General features: G+C 36.2%; 1 protein-coding gene across 10 annotated transcripts in view; it reads left to right on the plus strand.

Moving 5' to 3' along the window:
* Positions 1-337: 337 nt before the first annotated feature.
* ZMYND8 (zinc finger MYND-type containing 8) overlaps positions 338-24,680 on the plus strand; it is a 59,904-nt gene continuing 35,561 nt past the window's right edge. For 9 of the 10 annotated variants that reach the window (XR_012631483.1, XR_012631484.1, XR_012631485.1 and 6 more), the window contains exons 1-4: positions 338-423; positions 10,277-10,347; positions 16,021-16,098; positions 23,887-24,035. Coding sequence is in view for 6 of the 10 variants with exons in the window: in XM_074888747.1 (XP_074744848.1) it covers positions 410-423; positions 10,277-10,347; positions 16,021-16,098; positions 23,887-24,035 (312 nt within the window). In the remaining 4 variants the exon portion in view is untranslated. The remainder of the gene's footprint in view (positions 424-10,276; positions 10,348-16,020; positions 16,099-23,886; positions 24,036-24,680) is intronic. The other variant, XM_074888746.1, reaches the window with a different exon arrangement.

Consider the following 24,680-nt stretch of genomic DNA (forward strand, 5'->3'; position numbering starts at 1 on the left):
CAGGTTTAAAATACCCAAATGCCTTCAGTACTGGCATGTTGAGACACATTTGCTCAGGCAGGCAGTTTGCAATCACTTCCCCCTGCTCGAAAATCTGTGTATTTTACACGGGGAGTGCACATTTAGGGTTTCTTTTCAAGTTTCTTTTGCAGAAACGGGCCTAGCTTAGCCTGTCTTCTCTATGCACAGGATGGCTCCTGCTTGCCAGAGCTGCACAAAGATAATCGCTCAGGAAGTGTTTCAGCCAATCCCCTGAAGCTTTACATTCAGATTTACCAAAGTAGCCAATCCGGGATTAGCTTTTATTAGGAAGACAGATCATCAAGCTGAAGTGCCAAGCCCTTTCTGCCTGAGTACTGAGAGCCTGTCCTCCATGTTTTATAAGTATTGACATAACACTGTGTTAACAATGCATCCACAGAGGTAAGCCTTACTTTTTACATTTTTTTTTCTCTAAGACCTATGAGTTGTGGGTTGAGAGTGTGATTCTCTGTGATTTGTTGTGCAAAACTCACACCACAGCACTTTATTAAGTTGGAACTGTTTAAATTTGCTTTCTTGGGTCACATGGTTAGTAGCCATTAGCCACAGCTTTATTTTGCAGACTGGCAAAACCTTGGCATACCTACTTCTTCACAGGAGGATGGTGTTTTTAGAGTTTATCAAGATCCTGGTATTCCAAAGAAGCTTTCTCTCTCTGAGCAGTTTGCCAGCACTATTGTCTGTTGTGTCACATGCCTGCTGAAGAGAAAATGGAAGCTAGGGAGCAGATGCATTTAACTGCCCTACAGGGAGTCAAGCAGGGATAATGGCAGACAGAAGAACAGGCAAGTTTACCTTTCTAAACAGTGAATGGAATAGCTAAGATAAGTTATCTCTCAGAAAATATAGGATTTTTAAAAACCTAGACATCAGCAAAAAGTGCTAATGGCAGATTGTAGATATTGGGCCTAGGTGGTGGTGTGCTGTTGCATCATGTTTTTTATGCAGCTTATCGTAACTTAAAATGATTATTGAACCTTTTTTCTTGCAGGAGTAATTAATACAACGTGTTTCTCTTTCTGAGGGACAATGTATGGTTAATATTTTGTTCCTTTAAAAGGCAGTTTTTATGCTGCAGATTTTGGAAATGAGTTGCTGCTCAATAAAATGCAGCAGTACATCTGTTTACAAATCTGATTCTTTATGGAAAATGTTTTTGAACTGTTAGCTTTCTTGTTTTACATAGTTCAAATAAACTAATGTATCTTTTATCTGTGCCTTTTTGTTTTACACTGTATCAGCCACAGTTCTGTGTTGTGGAGTCCAGAGGATATAAAATCATGTGTGGTTCATGACAGTAGTACATGTTGTTCGTTCTTGTTATTTTTCCTTTTTTTTTTTTTTTTTTTTAAACTTTTGGTTTAATGCTACGTAATTATTTCAAGAAATTCCTTTTTGATCAATTCCCAAATCTGCCAGCCTGTTGTATCTTCTTAACTGGAAAAATGAGATGGGTGCTTGAACAGTTGGTAAGTAAGCAGCATGCTACTCCGAACATTTTTAATAGTTTTCCAAACATTTTGTTTTTACTGGGTCAGTTAGTCCAGTAGATGAAGAAATGTTAGTGGTTAGTCATATAAAAAATCAGATTTGCTTAGCGTCCATTTTAAGGGACTTGTACATGTAAACTGTTCCAATTTGAATGCACTATTTTTTTGATAATTTGCCTCTAAAGTTTGAAGCTTATACTTCCTGTTTACCTCAGGTCAGTGAAAAATATTCTACTTGTTGTTTGTTCATAGATCATTAATTACCATGTTTGTCGGGTAAAGCGCATTTTCGTTGTTCCTTAGGCTTTTGAGGTGTGATGAAAGTGCTAGTACTCAGCAATGAAGTGACCCTATGAAGTAAAGTAAATAATGTTTAATGAATATGTGTTTCTGATACTATACAAAGTATAATCTCAGACAAACCTCCTTGATTTGTAACTAATTTAGAACATTTTAGGCCCTTTATTAAGATTTTAATTGTAGCGCTTGCATGCTTGTTTTAACAAGCTGTTTTTCAGTGATCACCAGTGTTGTTACAAAAGCAGAGGAAGGATGCTCTTCAGTGCTTTTAATATAATTTGTTTTAACAGTCCACCCATATTCATGATTTTAGGAAAGAACTTAGAGCTAAGCTAGCTTTGCAAATGACTGCACTGAGGCACGGTTACATGCTAACTTTTATAAAAGGTTGCCATATATTTGATAACATGCTGTAACATAACAATTTACCTGTGGTTACTTGTTTGCCAGTATGAGTATCTTTCTTTGAATATCACTTTGCTTAACAGTCCTCCCCCCCCCCCCCCCCCCGATTTGATTATAAGACTGTCTAGTTCAGTTTGCAACCTGAAACACTGCTGGGGTGTTTCACTGAGTTTCATGTGATAGCATTTTTGTATGCAATTTTAATGCATTTTTCAGCATACGTAAAAGTGCTAACACAGCTAAGAAGTTATTCTGGTTTCTGTTCTTCAGCTGCTAAAATAGAAATTACATTTGGACATAATTTTCCTAGCAGTAGTTTATACACATTAGCAGTTTACTTTCAGTCTTAAATAGTGCACAACATAATATTTGTTTAATATGAGGAAGCAGGAGTAAGTGATCTGCAATGAGAAAGCTTGTATTAAAATGGCTCCCACAGGTTTTGTTAAACTAGGATCTGTTTCAAATCTGCACCTCCAGACACACTGCTGACAGTGAAGCATATTTGTATAAGCTGCCCTTGTGTATGTAATGAAACATAGCATTGTGAGTCTGTTAAAGTTCACTATTTTTAATCACTCAAATATAATTCTTTTATAGTTCACAAAAAATAAATGTCTGCATTGCAGCAAGATGTCTGAGGCAAGGTAGAGACAGCAGTGTTGTTTTACAGATCAGCCCAATCGCGCTGCTCCATGGAGTACTTGAGCCAATAGAAGCAGAGGGTAGGTTAAAGATTGACAATTGCAGTGGCAAGACTGAGAAAGGCCTTCTGGAAATTTCTACCATCTTTGTTCCATCTAAGTAAAGCAAATTCAGCCAAGCTGAAGAATTTCATATATTTTTGGTGCTTTGTCAAGGTATGATGTTATCACTCACTTTCATAGATTGCATAATAAGAAGCACTCTGTGCTGTTTTTTCTACTGTTCAGGACAGATGGAATGTGGGGTTTTGTTTAAGAGATAGACGCGGGGAAAAAGCACGTATTCTTTCTACACAATATTTTACAGGACTGGATCTTGTTAATATCACAATTAGACAGGACATGTATGAAGCAATGTAGATGAGGTTTAAGCAATGTAGCTGAGGTTTATTCAGCTTGTAGTAAATGGCCATTATTCTAATGTAACTAGCAGTTAATCGTATAATTGCACTTTTAAGTTTTCTGGCTACTAAAGAGTAATTTAAATTGCCCAGGATGAATATGATTAGCCATTATTATTTAGTGCCAACATCCAGTTACTTTTGTAATTAACTGGACTAAGAATGCAGAGGGGGAAAAACAAAGGAGTGATCTGGATTATAAATTATGATGAAAACAGTAGCTTTTTAAAACCTACGTGCCTCTTTCATTCTTTGCAGGCAAACTGTTTTAGTTGGAAGCTAAATAGTGCTAGGGAAAAACCGAGTGATTTCTTTAAACAAATGACACTACTTAACATACTGAGAATGAAAAAAATGCAGAGTATCAACCACTCCAAATGTGACATTTCCCCCCCTCACATCAGGCAGGAGTATTGAAGTCTAGGGGAAAACCAACATTGCTACTAAGGAAGCATGTAATAAAAGGAACTTCGTGCTCAAAAAAATCATAAATAGGTAGATTACATTACACATTTAGCCCTTTATATCAGTGTCCACAAACTTCATTTGGTTTGTCTTCCTGAGCTGTCTTCCATTTTGTGATATCACTTTTGCTTGGTGGGGGTTTTTTTGTTTGTTTTGTTTTCCTTTTTGCTTTGTTTTGAAGTGTTGGCCATATGGATCCAGTAGCTGAAAAGTGACAGGTCATGGTCAGTTTTCCATACTGATGGTGCCACTCCAGCATAATTGGTTAAAGGGCAATAAATCTCAGTAAAAGCTCTCCTCTGTCTGGAATTCAGGGTATTAGTTTGAATCTCCTAAATATCTTGGAAGTTCAACATAATCTTTGCCCATGTAGAATATAGTAGACAGCAATTTTCAAATTTTGTTATTTGTGGATCCCTAATATTTTTCCCATGGGCACATGAATCCCATTATAGTGAATTTAAGCCTGTTAGACTAGGTTTCATTTACTTAGTTATTGTCTGCAAACCCCTTAGTAGTAGTAGTACACTGGCTTTGAGGGGTCTGCAAACCAGAGACTGAAAACCATCATAGTAGGCCATCGAGCTTGGCCCTTTAAATTGTATTTAGAAAGTATTTAAAATATATTTATTAATAAACATGTCTTGTATTCATGGGTTAAAGTCTAATTTAGAAATAGCTACATAGGAACTGAGTTTTATTTATTTGATAGAAGCTGTCTGTCATTCTTATGTTAACCCTTTATTGCCAATTGTCATAGCATCCGTGTTTCATACTGTGAGATTAAAACCATGGTGTAGCAGGATGTTAACATCCTTAATCTAGCCAGCATAAACCTTTACTTTCAAACATGATTACTCTCAAATTATGTTTTTAGCATCTGAAATCCGTAGCTATTCTGGTTGCCTTGCTTGGGCCTCAGCTCTGTAGTTTATAGTCTTAAAGAAGACAGTATGACACCAAGGATCTCCCTCCCTCCCCTGATTTTCTGTTTTGTGGAGCTGTTTTGAATGCACACATAATAAGAATAAGGTTTTGAAAAGAACCTGAATGTTCTTTAAATTAAAATATATATATATTTACTTTGCTTGTTATCAGAGGTAACTAGCTTAAACATTGCTGTATGTAGATATCTGAACAATCTTTTTTTTTGTATGTTAATTGCTTAATACAAATTGAGCATTTTGCAGGGAATTCTGCAAAAGGAAACATAAAATATGATGCGCTCAAACTGGAGAGTGAATCTAAAACTGAGTGATTTCCTTAGTAACCTGTAACTTCACAAAACTCCCCGTCCTGTGCCTTTTTAGTTAAACATTTGGATGTCAGGTGTCCTTTTGTCATACTTTACCATTTCTGATATTTAGATGCTTGCTTTGAATATAGCACTGCTGTTTAAACAAGAGATACTGTTATTGAATAAACTGCTACCATTTTAGCTACAGTACAGGAATGAGGCAGTGCAGTGCTGTCAGACGCCATTTTAAGAATCCTGCATAAATAGCATAGCTACCGATGAGTAAGAGACTGTTATAGGTGAGTGCTTATACAAAGCTGCTATTTATTCAGCAATGGCATGCAAATATTTTTTTCAATTTTTTATTGAATGCAGTTTTTTGAAATCATTATTTAGAATTGCTACTCACAAATGTGATATAGGAGAGGCAGGAATTATCTTAAGGATGAAATTCAGTTTTAGTGCTTATAGTCTTAAATCAGTGGGTTTTTGTTTTGTTTTCTATTAACTAAAAGGAAAAATGAATTCCATAACTATATAGTTCTTGATTTTAAATTAATGTGTTTATTCCCTAATGCAGATCTAGATTGTGTATGTGGACATTAGCTGTTTCGAGTGGTTTTCCATATCTGTCAGCTTTTCTTGGTTAAATGTCAAGGTGCAGTGGTTCATCTGCAACTTTTAATTGCTCTTTGTAGTTAATATAGGTTAGAGCAGCTTTAAATATTTTTGTATATGTACATTTTTCAGGTAAGTACTACTAATAGTACAGGAATGATCCTCCTAAACAGAAAAGTCAGTATTTTATTTACTGGTCTGAAATTTGAAAACCTGAATTTCAAAATAAAAAACCCACCCTCTCTTCAGTTTAATAGAGAACATATTTAAAAATTGGGCAGCTGAATTCTTTTTGCATTTTTACCTAAGTATCAATAAATCTTGTATGTTTGCAATCCTTATTATTTATTATTTTTTTTCTTTCTGTCCCCAACTATCCCCAAGGGAATAACCTCCACCCCTTCTCCCCTCATTCAGACATGTTAAAATAATTTATATGAAACAAATTAATTTAACATTTGAGAAAACATCTTTTTTTTGTAAGTTTTGTGAATACAAGTAGGGAAGTTTTAAATGATTAATTGGTGTTCTTGTCAATTGACAGTGAAACTGGCAAAGCTTAAATTTCAGTTGTGTTCTTAAAATATGTTCCTCTGTGTTCATTCATCTTAATGAGGAAACAAGAGTAGCTTTCAGAATGGCATAAGGTATTTATTGTATTCATCTAGGTACTTAATTGTGTATATACCAGTATCATTTCTGATCTGCAACCTCAGAACATCACATTCATAGTACACATGCATGATAGTAATGCATGCTATCTGAAATAACAGGTCTAAGCCCTGCAAAAACGAGTTCTCACAATAAAATTCTCTAGAATAGTCCACTTGATCATACAGTTCTTGTTTCCATAGAACTTGTTTATTATTATTTTGCTGCTGGTTTTAAATTTCTTTTTATTTTGTGTGGGTAATAGTAAGGTACCTGTCATTAAGGACCTGTTTTTTCTTGAATTATTTAATTGGAAATCTTTTGCTAATGAAATTTCTGTGTTTGGAAGTTTGTTCTTTATGAAGCATTTTCAGAATATTGCTTATATTGATGCAAGGTGCAAAGGTGAAAAGATCTGTCAGCTTTAGAAAAGTTACTATAAACTTGCTGTGAGTTGCTACCATGCATTTACAAATTTGAGTCTTAAAGATTACCACTACAATCATCACTGCCACCATTCAAACAGCATCATGTTGTGCAAGTCATAATACATTACGGCAAATAAAACAATAGGACATGCTTCTGAAGAGCTGTGAATTTTAAGTATCTCTTATAGCTATGTCTACTATGCTTATTTAACTGTTCCCCCCCAACATTTTCATTTTTTTCAGAACAATCTCAGTGATTTTCTTACATATTTAAATGTTTGTGCCCTTGAAAGATTGCATGAGATTAATTATAGTAGAGAATGTGGAGATGCAATCTGTTCCTCTAAGATTCAGTTTTCCTAGTGCAGCAGATAGTCGCTGAATTTTGTTTTAGTCGTGGGTGACGTACAGTGTGCATATGTGTGTGATATATGCACCTCCATCACTAAGAAAAATTAAGAACCTTTGTGTCAAGTAGTGAATGCATTTTCTGACTGTTCATTTATACTTCAAATCTTTGGGAAAGCTGTCTTCAGGCATCTTTTATGTAATGTATCAGAGATGTGTCAAGGCAAGATACTTTGTTCATCTTGGAACTGCTTATGAAGAATGTTTTTCTTGTCTCTATAGATCTATTGAAAGAATATTCAAAAAGGTGATGGAAGAAACTGGCTGAATTTCCTAAATTAAGCTCATTAGATGGGACGAGACAGGTTTAGAGCTGAAGAAATCTCATATGCTGTAACTAAACGTAGGAGTCCTGGCCTGTTACAACCCCGCAGTGCTAGGTTTGGGCCCATAGGTGCAGAGCGTCTTCAGTCAGCTCTGTAACTTCCTGTGCTGCTTTGGCTCAGGGATGTAGGAACAGTTCCTGCTACTGTATTGCTGCACTGATCTGTCACCCTCATTTCTCAGCCAGGACTCAGGCACAACTCCGTGTCTTTTAATACTGACTTGTAGCAACTACTCTATCTTTTTTGTATCATGTTCCCCTGAGGCTGTGATTTGAGCAAAATACACCCCATAGATTTGGATGAGTCAGGAGTGTTAAGACTGCTTTAATGTAACTTAAATGTGGGCTGCTGCTAAAAGGATATTCCCCTTTTCCCCCCTTCCCTACACGTGGTACACTCCCATTTCGTCTTTTCTGCACATCCAGCTACAGTGAGCTAGATCACAGAACTGATTCAGTTAAAATGAACGTGATTTCTGGAACATGAAGTTAGGGATTGGGGAAACCACTCCTTTTAGTAGCAATCTGTGTAAAATGATCTTAAGACTTCAACCAGAGTCTCATGAGGACTTGTATGTCCTAGTCTGTGGCTGAAACTGCATCTGTATTTTAAAACCAGGTAATGTGTATTGCCAGATTACTTCACTCTTGACAGAATTAGTGTGTTTTATTACGTATTTACCTATGTGCATTATTAATCATATATACATGATGTTTTAAAAATGTGGGTTTTGTTACAATTTGGTGATATTGAAGTAGGATTTTGTAAGGGGGAGGGGAAGAAAAAAACAATAAAACATTGGAAGAGAACAATGAACCCATCCCGTGAGCCCATCCCTTCATATTGCTTAGGAAAGAGAATGGGCAGAGGCAAGTGGTGCATGAAATGTTTTGGTGTCTGCAACACACTGCCAGCTCCTCGTTGCTGAAGGCCCTCTGGGAAAGGGTGTAACGAATGTGCAGTATAATTGATCTGCCCATGCATAGTAAATTGGTGAGCATTGTAGTATGGTCAGCTATGTTATGCATTTAATCTACCAATGCAAAATAAATCTGAGAAGCATTGTGCTAAGGTCAACTGTGCTGCACATATACCATAATTCTGGTCGTATGGGTGCCTTTTCCTTGCTACTGAAATTAACAGCATAGTCCACGAACTGGGAGATTGGATGCTGGTAGAATATAACTTCTCTTAAGTGTTTTATGACTTTAAAGAACTTAATTTGTAAATTATTGCTATATAAAATGACAGAGCAGATGATTTTTGGAGCTCATGGATCTTCTGAGCTTTGGGTCTTCCATACATTGAGCTTGGTTAATTTGTATTTAAAATTTTTGCTGACGTAACTGTCCTGTTTAGAAGCGTGAAAGAAATTGCAACCCAACCCCTGGTAGCTGATAGTTGATTAAAAGTAGTTTTGGCAAATAACAGACTAAAAAGTCCTTGTGCTTGTAAGTTTTACTTCATTTAGGAAGCTGTTTTAACTTATACTAGTAACAAAACTCCTGCTAATATAAACTGTTTGTCAGGTTGAAGAGTTTCTCTGATATAAATGTAACCAAGTCCTCAGTGTTGTTTCTGAGCTCTGTTTAGCTGTCTCAGGCAGATTCAGCCACAGTGGCTAAAGCAAAGATCTCTAGCTGTCCTCTTGGCCTCTCTGGGAGCAATAACTTCCTGGAGCTGGGGTGGCTGAATGGAATCTCAGTCCATTCCATAGCAGCAGTAGTTCACAGTCTGCCATATCAATGTAAACTGGTATCAGCAGCAACTTACATTAACAGACTGGACAGTAAATTGTCACTACAGAGGAAAAGATCTACATCCTGCTTGGCTGTTTTGCTCTGGTGGTGTTAATGGACAACTGTGATACCTGCTTCAAGCACCATAACCTCATTTGTTTATAATTTTGAGTTTGGGCTTGCTTCAACATCATATGTTTTCTTTTATCTTTCATCTACGAAAGTCAGATCTCCAAAACTGCTGTGTAACTCACTATTTGTTCTAGTTCTTTTTCCCTCTTCCATCTACCTTCCCTCCCCAAACTGACTTAACTAGCTGAATTCATTGAGTTATTTTCTTGAATAGCATCTCTATAAGAATGTAGAATTATCAGCAAGTCAGATATAGTTTGTCATTACTTAATCATTTAATTCTGCCTGGAATAAGTTAAAACTCTGTATGTAAGATTGAATGGCTGAATAATAGTAACAACTCTGTTCTGTTCACTCTTTATTATAGTTAATAATCAGTGGAATTGTATTGCCAATAAATTATAAATACTCAGGGTTTTGTTATATAGTCTAGTTTCAAAATCCTTGAAATTATTTGTTTAATAGTTTTTAAAATTGCATTTTACCTTTGAATTTAGAAAGCTGTTCCGTGTTGCTAAATCTGTTACTTCAGCTAATCTGTTCACTGATGCTGGTGAGTGTTTAAATGTTAGCAGGCATCTGTCCACACAGTTCATAGAGGCCTTGGATTAGGAGCGACGAGGAACAGAATTCCTGTTTGTCTGTCACATAAAATTTATACATACAGTGACATAATCTTTGGTACATGTTACAAGACTGCCATTAGTATAAAAATGTTACCTTTGTAATAGGTAACATTCAGCATACATGTGTACCTGAAATATTTCTCTACATGTTTTAGTGTATATGCTGGCAAACATCATATGTCATTTCATCAGAAATTTTAATATGGTTGTGTTTGACAGTGTTATGTTGAACTTCTATACATGAAGTTAGACATGAGAATAATACAAACTATAACTGTTCTATTCTCCTTTTTGAATCCTGCAGCTTGGCTGAAGAGGAAATAAAGGCAGAGCAGGAGGTGGTGGAGGGGATGGATATCTCCACTCGATCCAAAGGTGGGTAAGAAGGAATATTTCATCTATGTTGTACAACATATGTGTATTTGTAAACCAGAATAGTGAAACTGCATAATCTGCCATGAAGCTGCTCTTGAGTCAAGACTCAAGACTCATATTTTTTACAATGACTATTGTATGTTAGTGTTTTAATTTTTGCTTGGTTTTCATTATATGTCAGACATCCCCCCCCCCCCCCCCCCCCCCGCTCCCCTGCCACCATTGTTATTTCTGGTTTATGAATAACTAAGGTTAAATTACAGAAAACATAAGTCTTTTGTACCGTCTCACTTATCATGACTTCCTTTAAAGGACTTTTAGTTTTTCAATATAGGAGAAAATAGTAGTAATAATAATAAGGTAGTATTTCTACAGTAATGAATCCTAATTTTCCTAAGAATAAAGAACAGTAACATTTCTGTTTCCACAAAAATTGATCCCCTGAGCAGTATGTATTTCATGGACATTTAGGTATTCATTCCTGGCATTAATTAAACTTGGTGGAGGAATTGCAGGTGACTGAGCATTTCCATCCATCCGGTTTCTGGAGTTTTCCCTATGAATGAGTTAATACAGGCAAATGATGTTATCTCTTAGTGTAAAGAAAGCCAAATATGTAACCACCTATATCAGTGTAAATATTCCCACTGTCATTTGGAGTGGGGGGACAGAAATGCCCTTCAATCAGAATACTTGCAGGTAATTGTTTACTCCAGTTATTTGTAATTGACTGCCAGCTGCCTGTCCATCTCCTTTTGTACTTGCAGCTGACTTTGCAGCTCAGTTTACTTGAAAGCCATTTCTGTAAAATGGCAGCAGTGGTTACTACAGTCCTTAAATTCTGGCACATACCCACTTACTCTCTACATTTCTACTACAGGGGTCATAAGTCTAGTTTGAATGTGAAGATGTGATTGTCTTGAAAGTATGACACAGATCACTGGCATTCCTTCATTCTTTAATGAGGGAGCTTGGGTAGATAACATGGTTATAAAACTGCATTTAGGTCTTATTTGTACTAACAGACAGTAAATTTCTTGTTTCACTTCTCATGGTATGGTTAGATGAGGTATTACATATGGTCTGACAGCTCAGAAGAGATTCTCTTGCTCTTTTTGCTCCTTCTACCTGTCCTTTTCTTCCTTCTCTGCTTCTGGTCTTGCATGTCAGTCTCCATCACTGGACTGCTTTTGATGTTTGCTTATCTCTGTATTTCAGTCTTCTAAGCCAGCAGAAGGTAAAATATTTTTTTGTTGCTTTAATTATTGCTGCTGAATGGGGGTAAGCTCCCAGCTCTGTAGTCCCACTGCTTGCTTACTTTGTGGTGCTTGTCAGATCCCAGCCACTTGAACTTTCTAACCCACTTAAAAACTGAAACGTTTTTCTGCTGTGGTAGTGACCAGTTTGTTCGTGAAACAGTTTGGTATGAGAACTCAATGTAAGAGACAGTTGGCATTAGTAGATGCATTTAGCTGCCCATGAAATCTCACCTTCATTTCTCCCTAGAAAGGCTTAGGCTCACGTATTAGTACTAGTAAGAATTTCACATGCATCAAGTGAGGTAAACTATTACTTATGTTACTCTGACATAATCAATGTCTCAGTCATTTATGAGTCTGATACCTATTCATGTAGAGTCTGCATTTTAGTTCTGTTGCTTTACTTGGCCCAGAAACAGGTGTATGGTCCATATAAAAAGTTGCAATTCCCTTGCATTAGTTATAGTGTTGGTCTGACCTTGAGGTGTATTGTTTCAATGAATTAAGCCCCCAGAAAACTTTTTACTATTTTTTTGTAGGGTTGAGATGAAGTTTCCCAGGGCAGTGAGCTTATTTAATACCTTGTGATTATTGAAAGGGTCAGTCTTTCATCTCCCAACCTTCTCAGCCACATGGTCTTGCAGCTCCCCTTGCTTTGTGGGCTCTGATCAATTCAAATTGATCGTTTATGAGGGAGTTAACCTGTCAGAAAAATACTCATGTTTTTATACTGAGTGAGTTTACTATTGATACAACTCCCTGAAATGCTCTGATAGTGATTGAAAGGAGAGTGGTTTGGAAGACAAAGACAGGATCACCACAGTGCTAGTTTATATTGGCCCAAGCTGTCATTGTGTGCGAGTCACTGGTTTGTACACAGCAGGACTCTCAGTGTTTTAAACACCAGTGGGAGTGATCCCAACAGCCTTTGTACATCACCGTAGTGAAGATAAAACTTAACAGTGGTTGAATTAATTGAATAATAATAATGGGATTGATATTTATTTAAATAGATACTGATTTGCTTTAATTGGTTTGTTAAGTTTGACATGTATGTTGATGAAACCCACGCCAGCACCATTCTAAGGGCAAGAATAACAACTACCACCCCCCAAGCCCTTAAAGTATGTATTTTTTTCCATGAAGAAGTAATGTGGGTTCTAAAGAAATCTTGAAACTTGCCTGTAAGCCATCTTGCTCTGTCGTATTCCCAACCTAATCCATGAATTAGTGGTACAGCTTTATAATAGTTGAATATGTAGTTTTGCATAGAAAACAAAAGGATCATAAATTTCATCTGCCAAGAGCTGGCCTACTAAAATTAATGTTTCTGGACTTCTGTTATTTGGATTGAGACAAGTTTCTCTGTTAGTTCAGTGCAGTGTTTCTGCAGCAGAAAAGTCTAGAGTTTTAGAACTGTTGTTAAACTTTGTATAAGGCAGAAAAATTGCATCAAGGTTCTAGAATGGTGGGCTAGTGGTAACATTTCTTCTTGTAACATTAATCTTGTTCAGAATTTTGCTTTGTGTATTTGGAAAGGATGTGGATGAGGAAATTGACCCCATATAGGCAAACCCTTAAGGGAAGCATACAGCTCTTCTTGGTTTGTTTGGGTTTTTTGATGGTCTGAGAAGTCTGCAGGAGATCAATCAGTGGTATTGTGTAACTTTACACTTATCCTGGAGAAGCTGATATGCTCCAAATTTGTAAGCTAACCTGCTCTGCTACAGTTTGTACAGCTCATGTGAGGCCATGTCTACAGAAAGTTGTAGGAAAATAAAATTGCTGTAAACCCAATTAGCCTGATGCAGACCTCTTCATGAGCATTTTTGTTTTGGCATAAGCAGTTTAATTTTAATTGCTATAAATCAATGCTAGTTCAGTTTAAGCTAAGATGAAACATGCGTTGTTTAATTTGTAACAACGGTGCTAATGTAGCCCTTGAATTCGGTTTAAGTAAGGTGGTGGTTTCAAAGCAGCTTAAGCTGGTCAAACTGCTCAACGCAGCAGTTTTATCCACTTCCTTCCATACCTAAGCTGGCAAAAAACTAACTGAACCATAAAACATGAATAGTTTTCTACTAGTTTAGTATGCTGAAATGGCTTGGTAGACTGCCAGAACTGGTGTAGGAGAGAGGGCAGGAATATACCAGTTGAGTGCAGGAAGTATAGAGCTTTGTTAGCAAGCATTTATAGATAGGGTAAGGCTGTAATGAAACTAGAGCTTAAAACCATAGCTGACACTTCTTACTTAGGCTTTATACTGTGATATGTAAGAGTGAGTCTGTAGCTGTGGTCAGAGCCATGTATGCAGCCCTAAGTGCTCATCTTCAGCTGCATTTTTCTACCTTTCTCCTTAAGCTGGCACTGATGCTTATGCTGTTGCATAGTAAGCTGTATCAAGCAACTGACCTAGCAGAAAATTCATCATTTTTTGTAGTATTGTTTTTTGCCTGAATCATGAAATGATTAACCCTGCTATTACATGCAAGTGCCTGTCTGCAAGAAGTTGTGGGGACAGACATCTGGTGAGGTGGGGAAGGGAAGAGGAGTGGAGTTACTGTACCAGTTATAATTTAGATCTGCTTGTAAGCTGTGCATGTGCAGCTTTATTAAAGGCAACGCTTTAAAATACACTACTCTTTATCAGAACAAGAAGGCACAAGGCATCTGAGAACTGGAAATGGGAAGTGACAGCTTAAAGAGACTACAAAGAGTCCAAAACCATAAGATGGAGTCAACAGAGGATGCTATTTAGCAAAGGAGAGGGGCCACAAGTTAAATTATTATAATATTTTGTCCTCTGCATATGATACAGTAACATGTCTGACAGAAACATCTTGTTATATTTCTGTTCCAGCCTTATGGCCTGCTTTTTAACCTTGTTTATTAAGTATTTCAAGATGGGACTTGCAAGCCTTTCTGAAGAATTTTCAGAGTATTTCCAGGTTTTGTGGTTCCAGAGCAGCATAACAAACTTAATTGTTTGGTGCCATTCTGTCTTCACTTGCAGTTGTTCTCTTTGGACAGCAGTGAACTCTCCATGGGGCTTTTTCATCCTATTAACCTGGAAGAATTTTTTTTTTTTTTTTATTGTTGGGTTAGTTTTCTGATAGTTTATCTTACTAACTTGCCAACAGTGGTTAGCTCTGGTGGCAGATGAACTTCCACGTAGGTTTCATATGTTTCAGCTAGTACTGTAACCGTTGCCTATTTAGTGACTAGTCTAAAGGAGTTCTTTAACTCTCTTCTTCCCATCATCAAATATACATCCCTTATATTGTCTTTACATCTGTGCTGGCTCTTTGCCAGTCCTGTACTGAGTCACTTAAGGACTTGGGCATACAAGTAGTTTTCTACCTGCTTACCTCCCTGCACCAGATTAGTAGGGAGTTGGGCAGATGTCATTGCCAGCAGCAGACTTGCCCCATCAGTGACAGCTAGTCATTAGATGGTCTTGGCTTGTCATAAAATCACATACCGAGACACTACTGCTTAATGGTGAGAATTCTCACTTTTACAGTTTTTGCATTGCTGCAGGTTTTTGTTGAAGGCTTTGGTCTTAGGGGCTTCTCTCAGTGGTAAAAGATTCGGATATTATGAACATAAATGCAAAAGGACTAGTACAATGGAATTTCTAGAATACATTATATATTTTGTAACAGTTTCATAATAGTATATCGTGTATCAACTTTCTTTGCAGTGATACCAAGTATTTAATCACATGAAGATGAGATTCTCACTCCAGTGTCAAATGTAATTTGAGAGTCCTTCAGTGAATGGTAGTGCAGCCCTTGGTACCTAGTGATCAACAGGGGGTCTTCAGGAGTGTCTTGGGGCACCAAGTCCTACAGCCAGGCTCTAGCTTATAAACAGCTTACATCTCTTATATTGCAGGTTGTTGCAAGTGTTTCTTTTTCTTTATCTTCCAGAGTCCTACAATAAAGAAACAAGTGTCTTTTTCTACTTGTGTAAAATTGTAATATAGTAGGAGTTTATCTGGATTTACACAACCATGGCTAACCTCTGTTATTTATTACATTAAGCAACTGGATTGGGTTAATTGCATCAGTTGAAGTTTCTGGAATGTAAACAGGGCTTTAGTGGTTGCTTGCAACTGCATCATGTTTCAAAATTCTGGCATAAGGTTAAAATGCCTCAGAGTTGAGCATAAGTTCTAACAGATTTATCCATGATTTTGTGAAGTGTTTTGATGATAATTGAGCTTTCTATGGTATTACAGGTAATGGATTTGAAAAGTCATGAATCTATTAGCAACCATTCAGGATAATAAATATAACTGGGAGACTTCACAGTTCTGGAATCCATATAAATTATTAATTGAAGCCTGTTCTATCAAATTGGACTGTAATGATGCTGACAATGGAGTTAATGTTGCTCCTTTTTCTCTCAGAATTCTTCATTGATTTCCCTGAACACCATTTAAAGTGCATGTATTCAGAGCTTTTGAGGAGGAGAAAAGAAGAGACAAGTGAGTGTCTAGGTGGAAATCAGTTTTCTGTTTTCGTTCTTGTTCCTTCTAAAGGCATAGGTACGCATTTCTGTGGGGTAATGACAGCTTAAGCAGTCTTCAATCACCTTTGTATTCTGGTACCCTCTCTTATGCTGCCCTCTTTTTTTAAGCTAGCCTAGCTGTTTCTTACAGCCATGAGATGAATTCTTCATGAAACTGCTTTCATGAGATTTTTGTTCTTTTGTGCTTTCATGAGATTTTTGTTCTTTTGTCCTGTTACATTCCATCTAATTTAATTCCTTGATTTGGTTCACCAAATGTTGGCAGAACTATTTGTGTCATAATAAATGGAATAGCATGAGATCGAGAATTAATGTTAACAGAAGTAGCCTTGGGCTGGCTCTGTTTAAGTAACAGTTCTGCTGAGTGTCTAACTTACATAGAACAATTGAGTAGGTTTCTAATTGGAAACATTATCCAGAATTTTGCATGTCTGGTCCACTTGCATTAAGATATCAAAAAAACGCTTACGTCACAGAAGACTTTTATTTGGGTAACTAACTCTCAGTTTACTGATATCTAATACCGTTCCTAGAAGACTAAAATAATGCTTTCACTGAAAAAATACATTGCTGTTTCTGGTTCCTGGAAAACCAGAATGACTGCTAATTTTACCATCTTTATTACAACTCATGTTGAAAAGCTTTTTTGATTAATTTTTTTGTTACTGTTTAATCAAACATGTTGCTGAGTTTCCCTCTTCTCACTTTCTGAAAATTTCCAGAACAGAAAAGTTTTGTTCTACAAGCAGTAGATATTACCACTTTATAACAGCTCATTTTTCATAGAACATGTATTTAAAATATAAGAAAACTAGGTACAGAATTTGTTAACTAATACTCTTCCTGAAAGTATAGTAAACTTGATGTAGTTAAGATAAAGATACATTTTTTGATTGTCTGTGCTTTATTTTGAAGTGCAAAACTTTTCTTCCCTTCCACACCAGCTCAAAAAAAAGGGTAGTTCTTTGCTACAGTAAAAAGTTTTTATCCTGCAATTTCCACTTTTTGGGAAGGCTTTTGTTTTGTTTGCCAAACCTTTTTGTGAGACTGAATTTGACACTAAGTCTGGTTTACTCAGGTTTTTCTTAATTGGCTTGCTATCCATTGCACTGAGGGTGCAACACTGAGGCAGTATGTGCTGATCTAAGTCAGACCTGCCACGCTGGCATGCTCCTTCATGTCAGCCACATTTCCATCCTTTAAACTGGCACTGGCAACTTTAGGACTTGTTTGTATGCCAGCTCAGCTGAAATAAATTTTTGAGGTTTTTGTTGGTTTTGGCCATATCTGTTATCTAAAGCACCTTGCTTCCTGGGTGAGCAAATAACAGTGCTGGAGAAAGGAAAAGTGAAGAAAGTGTATCTGTGGAGGAGTACTGTGAAGCTTTAATTTAGGTCTGTGTAACTTCTGTGGATTTCAGCTCTCATTAAGGCCTTATTGGTAGAAAAACTAATGCAAGTGTAATAAATGTTTAGAAATGCATACGTAGACACCATTTCATTTTGGCTACTTTGATTGCATTTAGCTTAAGCAAGTTTTTAAATTAACAAAAAAAAAGGTATATGGAAAGGACCACATAAGGGGTTGTCACTATCGATAAGTCTTTGGTATGGAGCAGTTTATGCTGTGTTCTTACAGTAAGGCAAGTTGATGTTACTTGTTTTCAGGAAGAATTACATTTTGGTATCATGGTAAAAGCAAGGAAAACAACCTTTTGCTTTTACACCTTTTCTAAGTCAGTGCTTGCTTCCATTGAGAAAAACGAGACTTCTCAATTAGTTGTCAGGGATCGTTGCTATTGAATGCTTACAGTACAGCACTTGGCAATGTACAGAACATGGAAGATATGGTTGTGGTCTATGCTCCATATACTGCAGAAAAATAAGATCCTGATAGACAATAAAAACATGTTTCTGTTTTTATAGTTTTTTCTATGCTAGAATGTATTAAGTCACTATCACAGTTTATCTGCTTAAATACTGCATTATCATCACATAAAATTGGACTTCTAAAATAGTCATAAAGTGTGAAATTAAGTTGCTTTAGCGTTTAAGTATGCTCTAGTCTGTCTCCTAGGAGCAGTAGTTACTAATCCTTTAGTCACATGATGGCATACTGAAACAAAGATTTTAAACTTTAGGTGCAGATGAGGTTAGCTTGTTCCCCAATGGATGGTTTGCAAGAGCATTCATAGGTGCTTATGTCAACTTTGGCAACATTACAGAGCAATTAATAATAACCTAGTGATGTAAAAACAGGTGATGTTTGATGAGAATTAAAAAAGTTATTTCAGGTGTCCTTTTTCACTTGTGCTGGAAACACAATTTTGAAATATTGCTAAGAAAGCAAAACCACACATTCAAAAATCAAGAAATAAGTGAAGTAAGGTTGCTTGACAAATTAATTAGTACAATTGGTTTATCAATTAAATGTTCATTATTTTACTGTAATGCCCTTCATTTAGTACACAGCACATCTAATTTCTTATTAACCTTCTGAGTGTTGAGTAACTGTGAGTGATCTTAGCCTTTTCAGTTAGAAAAGGTGTGTGCCCGAATTGATGTCTATCTGAAAAGTTTGGTTTGATTTGATTTGCTCAATGTATGATAGGAGTTTTGTAGAAGAAGCAGGGAGATTGCAGGAATATGTGCTAACTGGTGACAAACTGGTGATGAACTGGCATGGTGAGATACTCTCCAAAGTGAGACCATTCTTGCTCATTAAACACCTTTTTAAAAATACTTGCTTGACATAGAAGCGATCATGCAAATTCTTGTTCCTTTTTGGAGCAGAAACTTGACTCCAACTCTTAAGTAACTGTTCTAGTCACCAAGTTATTGCATAGTTTAAATTTAGTCTTTTTTGTTCTTTCCTCTTGGATTTGTTTCACTTTGTTCAAGTAATAAATATTAAGTTAAACTACATTGGGGAAGTGATCTGGGTTAAAAATTAACTTTCCTCCTGACAGGTTATTTTAACAAGGATCAATTTCTTGATCTGGTTCACAGCTCAGCTACACAAACTGCTAACACAGCTGGAAGAGCCCAGGAGAAAGAGGCAGCGTGTGCTAAACGGGGCACTGCTGTTGAAAGAAATTCACACAAAATGCAACTTGACCATTTTTTATCTTAATTAGAATTGGAAACTATAACTAAATTTAAGTAGGTGCTACGATTCTTGTTTTACTTGAACTGAATTAAAAGATTGTTCATATTATTAGATCCCTCACAGATTGGTAAATTGGCAACGTACAGTGATACTTAAATTCATTAGCATATTACAGTAGCACGACTAAATCTGATAGGAAATGCCTTTGCGTTGCTGTTTTCATATCTATTCCTTACTTTTTCCAGTTACATCTTACATTGCCTCAAGAAAATCTCTGTGCATTTCAATAACTTGACAGTTGGGGGTAAAAAAAAAAAAGGTGTATTTCAGGTCAGTTTTTGTATGTTGCCTATGAGTCACCGCTAGTTTATTTGAAAATCCCTGGTATGCTCAGGCTTGAACCATAGAAGAAAATTACACTAGTTGAAGTAGTTTTTGAAATCACTTAACCAAGCATATATGTCTGTGTGATCGTTTGGTTTATTCAGTATGGAATCGGTACCTTTTCTGTTGAAGTGTAGTTTGGATTTGGCTGTGATTGAATTGTATTTCAGTTCTGGTTTAGGTAGTTTAACTCTTTTCCTGACCCTGGATCAGTTAGTTTAGGAAAAGACAACACTGATACTGCAGTGTTTCTTCCAGGATAGCTGTGTTAGCTCAGCTCTCTTGGGATCCATGAAGCATATGCCAGCCAAAGGAGTTCTTCTGCCACCTTCTGTGCATAATTAGCTAAACTCAAAAAATAGCCCCTAGTCTTCTGTCAGCATCGTTGTACCTGTATTAGGACTTTTAGTGCCATAATTGCTTAACGAGGGTAGGAGGCAGACTTTCTCTTTTTTCACACATTTAGGTGACACACCTTACCTGGAAATTCTTTATATTGTCAAATCAATCTAAATTTTGGCCTAAATGAAGTGGGAGGCATATTCGCTTGAATTGAAACAAGTCAAGTAACAATAATGGTCTCAGACACATTGTATTGGTTTAATTCAGCCTAGGCATGTCAGAATGTAACTAAATGCTGCCTACAAGTATAAAAGGGAACGGGGTGGAAAGGAAAGAAAAAAATCACATTTCTTAGTGTCAAAGAAAACTCAAAACATGAAAAGTTTTTGTTTGTTTATTTAAACCACCTTAACTACATTTTGCCAAAATTTTATAACTTATGTCAACAGAAAAATTTCTCTGAGAGCCAACACTACATTTCTGCTAGGCGGCACTGTTGAAATAGCTGTGCCTACATATCTCTAGTGGCAGACACTTTTCCTAGGATTGGTGAAATTACATGTATTGTTAGCCTGGTGCAGCTATTCTAGATGAATAAAACTCAGGATGGGCAAATGCTCCTACATTTCTCTTTCCCCATTCAGTTATATTTTCTTCCATCTATCTTTTCATATGTTTTTCATATTTATTTATAGTTTTCTTAATCATTATCTTGACATGTTACCAAGCTTTTGGTCAATCAGAAGGCACCGTATAGCATCACATTTGCCATAGATTTGTGTAGAAAGACTTTAAAACCACTGTTTTTTTTTCTGTGCAATGATATATTTGGGGAAATTTTTTTTAAAAGCTTCAGGAACTGAAAAAATTATAATGTTCACAGCTGGTAGCAATTACATCTTTCATGTGTCTGGACCAACCTGAAAAAGTGTGATGATAATTATCATAGGTAAGATTGGTATTTTCACAAATTAATGTAGACCAGTACAACTTTTCTTGCACAGGAGAACTTCTTCCACTACACCTTTTCCATCTTCATTTATATTTTCTTCCATGCATCTAAATAGCGTAAGTTCTTGAATTGAGTCTAGAAATTCGTCTTAAATTTAGTCTAGAAATATCTTTTCAGATCACTTCTTGAGCTTGCATCATGAGTAAGTTTTAGTGGCATCACTTTTTTTTGAGGATTTTTTTTCAAAATGTTTTTGCTATGTTAATAATTGTGTGGGTTCTTGCCATCTTTCCACTCTTTTCACTAAATATTGTATTATTTTCAATAAATTTAAGCATATATGCAAGCATTCTAATGTTAACATCAAGATTACATCGTATGTATCACTTCTATTTTTACATCAGTATTGTTTGCCCTTTTTCACAGTGGAAAAAAAGTAATTTGATCATAGTCAATTCATGCTCAACTATTGTTGCAAATACTTTTTTTCTATTTAGAGAAAAGTGCATAGGTTGTTAATCTTATGTCCATTTGTGCAAATTATTATTGCAACCAATTTTTATTTCTCCTTATTAACTCTTTCCTCTCTACATTTGCACAAAATACCGAAATCATGTAGTAATCTAATACAGTCTTTGTTGTGCCATAGACCCTCTAAAATTTGTGATAAAATATCTTACTTTTGAATGCAATACAGTGTAACTTTTCAATTTGACGGACGTTATTCTGAATACAGTTTAAGCTAAACTGTGTTTTACTAGCTCACTTGGAAGACTGTCTAATGAGAAAGTGTCAGTGGCCATATTGTGTGCAAGACTCCTTAAATGTGTTAAAATCATCCCTTGAGAGGAATGTTGTAGCTCAACAAAATCGTCTCATTCAATAAATAGTTAAAAGTCAGATTGGGAGGCATTTGTGGAGAAAGGTGTTTGTCGACTGCCTATGTGAAAGTCTAGTGCTGTGGTTTTCGGTATTTTTCTATTTGGGGAACTTTCTGTATTTTAGGTGGACCTTTTTATAGTTAATTTAAACCTGTTGACAATAGATGTGCTCTGATAAGTTCATCCAGTTAGTGGTTGTTGTTCTGGTACCTCTGATGTTCATTGGAGACTTGAGGTGAAGTGTTTCAGTGAGGTTTTGGCTCAGCCCCATCACCCAGTGAGGCCTGGAAGGCAAGAACACAAATCCAGGAGGGAAGGGATGTAGGATCATGACATCCAGGAGTTTGACTCTGGCAAAGAGCTGCCAAAAACTGTTGTTTGACAGAAGAAAACTTTAAGGTGGCATTAATACCAAAAGCAGCATTTCTCTTTCTCGCTATGTGTTCCCATCCAGTATAACTGCTTTGCTGGATGATTACAAGTGTTTGTGTGGCTGTACAGTGAATGGGGTCATAGCAAAAATTACTCAGAAGAAAATTATTTTTAGACAGGTTTTATTCCTCAATTGTTTAGTGTGTGGCCACAAAACATTTGTACTAGCACATGTGAGTAGGGGACTGAAAATAAGGGAATGGCTTAGTTCAGTTGTTTCTCTGTGATATTGATGACTTCTCATCTCCATGGTTTTATCTATCATTTTGTTTTGTTGCATGCATTGAAAGCTTAAGGAAAAATTAAACTTGTTAAACCAACTCTGTTGAACTGTCACTTGTATTTCACTGTTCTATGAATGTCTATTACAGCTGATTGCATGCTTGTTTCTTTTGAAAAAAGTAAGTTCTTTGTAATTGAGCTGGCATTCCATATTCATTAGGAATCATTTAAATTTTGTTCTAAGAAAATGAAGGTGCAGATGCTCTTATTTTTACCAAGGATATTTCTGATGAGCTTGTCAGTAATTTTTTTTTTTTAGTGTATTAGCTCTTTTAAGGCTGTAAATAACTCCTTCTAAATATTCTAATGAACACAAAACAGTGACCAAGTAAAAAAAAAAAAAAGTGAATTAAAAATCTTTGAAGAATTCAAATAATTTGGCATAATTGGAGGAGTGAAGCAGACATGAAGATCGTCATAATAGATATTCATTTGATAGAGTTATGTCTCAATTTGCTTCTAATTTTTTAAAGAATTTTGCACATATTTCATAAAATGCGGTTCAGAGACACCAGGGCTACTTAAGTTGCTGGTGTGATGAGTTTACACTAAGATGACAGTCCATAACTTAGAGCAACTGAGATACAGGCACATGCTCCCTTCTGCCAGCTTTGCTGCTTGGGATAGTAAATTCAGGCATAGATGGAAGCTGTGACTTACTAAACTGCTCTAGTAATTTGCTTGGTTGAATGTGGGAGCCACTGAAAAGTTGTGTCACTTCCTGTTTGTTGCTCTGTCTTGTTACCAGTGGTTACTACCTGACTGGGAGTCCTGTCTTAATTTTATCTTTTTACAATCCAGTTTAGCAGGTATTACAAATGACTAAGTATTTGAGGTAGCATATTTCTTTTCAGGCTATACGACAATTTAATTTTTTCTTTTGATACATTTCAATAAGTTTATTTAAATATAGAAACAAATGATGAAGACTGACTTTTCCTCTTGCCATGTTTTAACTTTTGTTGCTTGTGTTCCTAAATTACATCAGTGAAGCTGTCAGGAACTGTTAATGTTGTTTCTCTGCTTTTAAAGTGTATGACATAAATTAGCATAGCACTCTGCTAAACTACAGAAATAATTGTTCTTATACTTTAAAAGATACTAAAATTTGAGAAAAGATGAATGGCCAGAATGCTGTGGGAAAAGAAAAAAATATTTAATGTTAATCTGAGTTACTACACTGAGAATTCACTTAACGGTGGCATTACTTAGCAAGTCTGTCCTTCTAGTTTAGTCAGTGACTGGGTGAAAGATGATTGAGAATTCTTACTCTGTTTGATGAAGGAGTGTGAATGACAACCCATAACCTCATTTGAATTTTTTCATCGATACATGCTCTTCATATTGTTTGTATCTGTTACAGATCCTGGCTCTGCTGAACGCACAGCACAAAAAAGGAAATTTCCCAGCCCTCCACATTCCTCTAATGGGCACTCACCACAAGATGCATCGACAAGTCCTATAAAAAAGAAAAAGAAACCTGGTCTGTTGAACAGTAATAATAAAGAGCAGGTAAGAGAAGTCATGGTCTTGTTATGCTAGAATATGAAACAATCAAGGATGTAGAGACAGCTGATCAGGAGCTCTTTCCTCTTTAGGAAGCTCCATTTTTGTACTTGAAGAAGTGGATATTAATTTTTGGATGCAGTGGGTGTAGGAGCTGGCACTATAAGTTGGATTTGGATGTTCTTTATTTTTGTTTTACATCTGTATGAGAGAGACCACCTGTGTCCTGGCTTTTGATTTCATAAAGCTTTTAAGATGTATAACCAATGAATGCAATTTTGAACAAAAGGATTATGAAGAAATATAACAACAACAATAGCTGTTATTAATTAAAACCATTAAAAGGAAATGTTCAGTGGCATGATATCCTAAATTAAGAAAGATCTCATAATATCAGTGGAAGTCCCTCATCTGCTTTCAGTCCAACTGCCAATTATTAACAAAAGTCCAGTTCGTTCCTTGGTACTCTGCAGATTCCCTCCCACTCCTTTAAATTGCTGGGCAGTGTACACTCCTACCAAACGAGTTACATCAAAGGGTCACACTGACAGTACTTTTCAGTCTTCATGCTTGAAACCTTATTTTCAGTGTCTTCTGAATATTCCATTTGATATCATTTCTTATAGTTCTTAGAAGAACTTGACTCCAGAA

Source organism: Strix uralensis, chromosome 18 (assembly GCF_047716275.1).
Source record: "Strix uralensis isolate ZFMK-TIS-50842 chromosome 18, bStrUra1, whole genome shotgun sequence".
Taxonomy (NCBI): Eukaryota; Metazoa; Chordata; class Aves; order Strigiformes; family Strigidae; genus Strix; species Strix uralensis.